Genomic DNA, 4,256 nt, shown 5'->3' with positions numbered 1-4,256 from the left:
ACAAAAGCGACCGAAACAATACCAAATAAAACGTGGCATTGGTAGAAAAATGACGTTGTAAAACCTTTCTCAACGAATTGGGAAATTCCAATTGTGGAAGTGCATGGACCTAAGGTGTTAAAACTCAGAGAACATAGATTTGTGATATGATTTGTTGATTATTTCACAAGGGGCTCTACCTATGGGGTCGCTAATGTCTCTACACTTGGTGTGCAGTGCATTCTGGCTTGTTTTGATTGTAGCCTACTTGCTTGAGACAACTTCTCAACCCATTTCCACCCTGATTGGACACATTGCGCAGTGGCTCCTTCTGATTTATTTTGCTTGCTTAATATAGGTTACTACTGAATGAACCCCCGCCCCTCTACCTGTGTTTGCTTTACTTTCTTGGCTTTGTTGTTTTACCTGTTTATTTTTAACCTAGGGCTATTGGGATATTTGTTTTCTATCATCAGCATTGATGGCGGTCTTATAAACAATCTACCTATTCTTGAGAACAGGCTTCAGAATCATTATATATTGTGTTTAAAAGAATATTTCATAGCTAACCACAGCATTGGTGTACTATATATTAGTCCCAACATTAAAAACGTTTCAGTTCCAGCTAAGCATATCTACTTATGTAGCATCACACCTTAATTCAAGCATTTGATTTTCGAATGATACTTTTTTTTAACTGTGGAAGTGCACAAGAGCATAGTAATAAATGTGTAGCCTATTTACCCACAAATTACAGAGATGAAGATTTGGAGAGATTTTGTATTTTGACAGTTACTTAGTAACTTTAGCTCATGTCTTTGGGATGTCCTTAAACTGAAAACCCTAAGTTTGATTGTAGGTGATTTTAATTTTGTTTTAAATTGCAGTTAGTCTTCAGCTTCTAGGATATCTTTGCTTTTTCACTATATGGAAAATTTTTGTTCTCAAATAATACAAAACAAGTAGTAGTTGTAGTAGTAGACAGGCTTAATAGCAAAACTTGACAGCTGTCGCTGATTTGTGTTTCTTTACAACATATACAAAATCAAGCTACACTTGTAAATATAAATAAAACTATAAATATTAAATCTTACTATACATTTTGACAAAAACCGGGACGACAGAATTACCATATCGGTTTGTTCTTGCTTTAACGGGAACTAAATTATCTTGCTTTCTCGTTCTTAATGGTAGAGGTTGATCGTAGAATGTCACAATGCTGAGATTTAGACAGCAAGTACTTTCCGAAGCTCATTATCAGAGTTTCGTACTGGTTTTGGGGTGACAGCAGTCCTAGCACTTCCAAAGCCTTTTCGTAGGGGATGTCACAGCGGCCCAAGATGATCGATACCGCTCGCTTCTGAACCGATTCAAGCTCCTGACAAAGATACACTGTACTCAGTACTGAGGGCACCCAAACAGGACACGCATATTCCAGAATGAGGCGGACATACGCATACCGTTGAAAGTCTGTAGACTAGCGTTTGCACTTTTAACCACGTTTTCAATATGTGTGGCAAAGTTGAAGTCATTGGAAAAAGTAACTCCAAGGATCTTGATCGTGTTTGCTAGAAGGAATGGAACATTTGGCTCCATAACATCACTTTTTAGCGGGTTAAAGCGCACTATCTTCGACTTGTTTCAACACTGAAAAAATTTGAACTGAACTGTGGCGTCACAACTCCGCTTTGTACTAAATATTTCAGGATAAATGACAGGTCATCCACGAACTTGTAGCGGTCATCATAGTCAGCTATTAGGAAGTTAATTACAGGCAAGAATACAATAGCTGCAAGCTTAGTGCCCTGAGGGGCTCCACAGGTGGATGAGGACCACTTGGAATTAGTATCACCTTCGTAGAGAGCAAACACACGGTGCATCCTCTGTCTGAGAAAGTCCAACACGAGCGTAAGAGTCTTTTTCTTAGCCCCCATTAGCTTGAGATTAAGGGCAGCTACAATGTGATTGATTAGATCAAATGCCTTTCGGAAATCTATGGCACCAAGGTCTACAAAACTGTGACCTTTTTCGACCCACTTAAGGAGACTATCGTACATCTTCACTAGGTACACTGAGGTATTACAGTCTTTCAGTCCGCCGTATTGTCTTTGGTCGATAGATCCCTGGATTTGGTCAAGTAAGACCCTCATGATAAAGGTCTCGGCCACTTTCGCCAGGCATGGTGTTTGCGAGATAGGGCTAAGTTCGTCACAGCTCTTAGGGTTGGTAACCTTCGGAATTATTCTAACGTAAGCTTTCTTCCAAACAGCTGGAAAGATCCCTATACGAAAGCAAAGGTTTATCAGCACTGAGAGTGGTTTCGCAATGAAAGGGGCGTATTCTCGAATCAGTTTGGGTGGGAGTTCGTCTGGATAAGCTGAACAGTTTACTTTCACCTTCATCAGGGTCTTATAGGTTGTCATCTCATCGATAACAACTTCGCCTTCATCTGCACAGGAGTCAAGTATTTCAGGCTTCTGGGCTTGTGTGGGAGAAGGAAATGAGTTCCAGATGTGGGTGAAATATTGATTAACCTCATCAACAGTTGTGTAAGTTCCGTCAGGGTGGCTTATTTTTATGCTGTTATGAATGGACTTGCCAGTGATTTGCTTGACCGCTCTGTGCCATTTCCTGGGATTAGTGTGCCTAAGACTGTCGTGAGACTTCTCGTGAGAGAGGTAATCTGATTTCGCAATTTTTTCGCATTTTGCAAATCTCCTTCTTGGAAAAGCTTGCACTTTTTTCGGATTAGTTTCTTGATTTGGGGGGGGTATCCAGGGTTTGTCACTTTCACATCTAGTGAAAGTCTTTTCAGGAAAAAACTCGAGGTATTTGGCATGGAGAACTTCGTTGAAAAGTTGGCATTTTTTATCGAGGCTTTTGTCTCCATACACTTCTGGAAAAGGGTAAGTAGCTATCCATCGACCATAGGTGCAAATTGCTGAATCAATAAGCGAACGATACTTGACACGCTTAATTTTAGGATTGGGTATTGAAGCGGCAGCTGACCAGAGCACAATGTTATGATCAGAACAGGCAAGCGGCACAAGGGATTCAGGGGTTTGGTAATATGTCTCACAGTTGGTCAGGATTAAATCAAGTATGCTGCCAGATTCATGTGTTGGAAAATTTACAACCTGCTTGAGGGAAAGGCATGATGCTAGCCAGCTTTTCTTGGTTTGGTTAAAGTCCCCAGCCAGAACAATAGCAGGGTTTTCATAAAAGGCACGAAGAAGATCGACAGTCTTTTGGAGGTATGTGACAAGATCACGGCGGTTTTTAGCACTTTCAGGGTAGTAGATTGAAGCAAAGATGATGCATGAGTGCATCATCATGCATGAGTGCATGATGCATGGTGACCTAGTCTCTGGTCACCAAGAGCTTGTCTTGTTCTGAGGTATAGGGCATAACCGGTGAGTCTTCCTGTCACTTCAGTCAGGCTCCAAGTTTCTGTTATGGCTGCGACAGAAACATTGTTCTGCCTTAATACTACATCGATCTCATCTATTTTATTGCAAAGAGAACGTGCGTTACAAAGCAGGAATGTGGGAAAACGCTTCTTTGCATTGTATGCGACGGGAGACAGAGTTGATAGGGGTAGCCTAGAGCTTTCAGGGCACGGGTCTGCCTCGTATCTTGAGAGAGAGGGGAGAGGTTTCTGGTTCAAAATTTTTACTTCTAGATAGAACCTGTCTTTTTGTTGTCGGTAATTTGGTGTTCTGGCAGAGACAATTGTCTCAATCGCTTTACTGGGGTGCTCTCTTTGTCTAGTTTTAATTCGTATTCCAGCTCTTTTCCCGCGCCGCCTTCTTCTTTTCTGTCCGTACAGAGTAACGGGTCCTGGTGGAGCCTTCAGCAATCCAAGTTCGTTTAAACGGATAAAGGTGGATGGCGCTAGTGGTGAAAATGGATAGGGTCTAATTTTAATGAGCGTTTTCATCAAACTGCTGATACCTGCTTGGTTGGTCATCACACCAATTATTAGTCTACTTCATTCAGCAGTATATGAATTTCTTAGGGTGTTTGATTTGATCTCAAACATGAATAGAGCTAAACTTTCCAGATGGTCTACGGCGCGAGCGCCATCTAGGTTAATGTATGGATGTTGTATATAGATGGCACTACCACCTAGCAAGGTGAATAAGGCTCAAATAAATAGATCTAGTATTTAATTTGTATGAAATATCACTAAGCACAGTCAGGAACACTAAGTCTTCGTCACTTACACCATCACTGCAGGAAACTTAAAAAAAAAACAGCACAAAAAAGCTAAAAAC

At 41.0% G+C, this 4,256-nt stretch overlaps 1 protein-coding gene across 1 annotated transcript; it reads right to left on the bottom strand.

The window, feature by feature from the left end:
* Nucleotides 1-1,604: 1,604 nt before the first annotated feature.
* On the bottom strand, nucleotides 1,605-3,311 carry LOC136034343 (uncharacterized). The gene has a single exon (XM_065715477.1). The coding sequence runs from the start codon at nucleotides 3,309-3,311 to the stop codon at nucleotides 1,605-1,607; it is 1,707 nt and encodes a 568-aa protein (XP_065571549.1).
* Nucleotides 3,312-4,256: the final 945 nt, after the last annotated feature.

The sequence above is a fragment of the Artemia franciscana genome, chromosome 13 (assembly GCF_032884065.1).
Source record: "Artemia franciscana chromosome 13, ASM3288406v1, whole genome shotgun sequence".
NCBI lineage: Eukaryota > Metazoa > Arthropoda > Branchiopoda > Anostraca > Artemiidae > Artemia > Artemia franciscana.
The sequence above is the reverse complement of the archived record's forward strand: the minus strand, read 5'-3'. Positions and strand labels throughout refer to the sequence as shown.

Bases quoted from the DNA above. Each gene is read 5' to 3' on its own strand.
- LOC136034343 (XM_065715477.1), bottom strand. From the start codon at position 3,311: ATGATGCACTCATGCATCATCTTTGCTTCAATCTACTACCCTGAAAGT.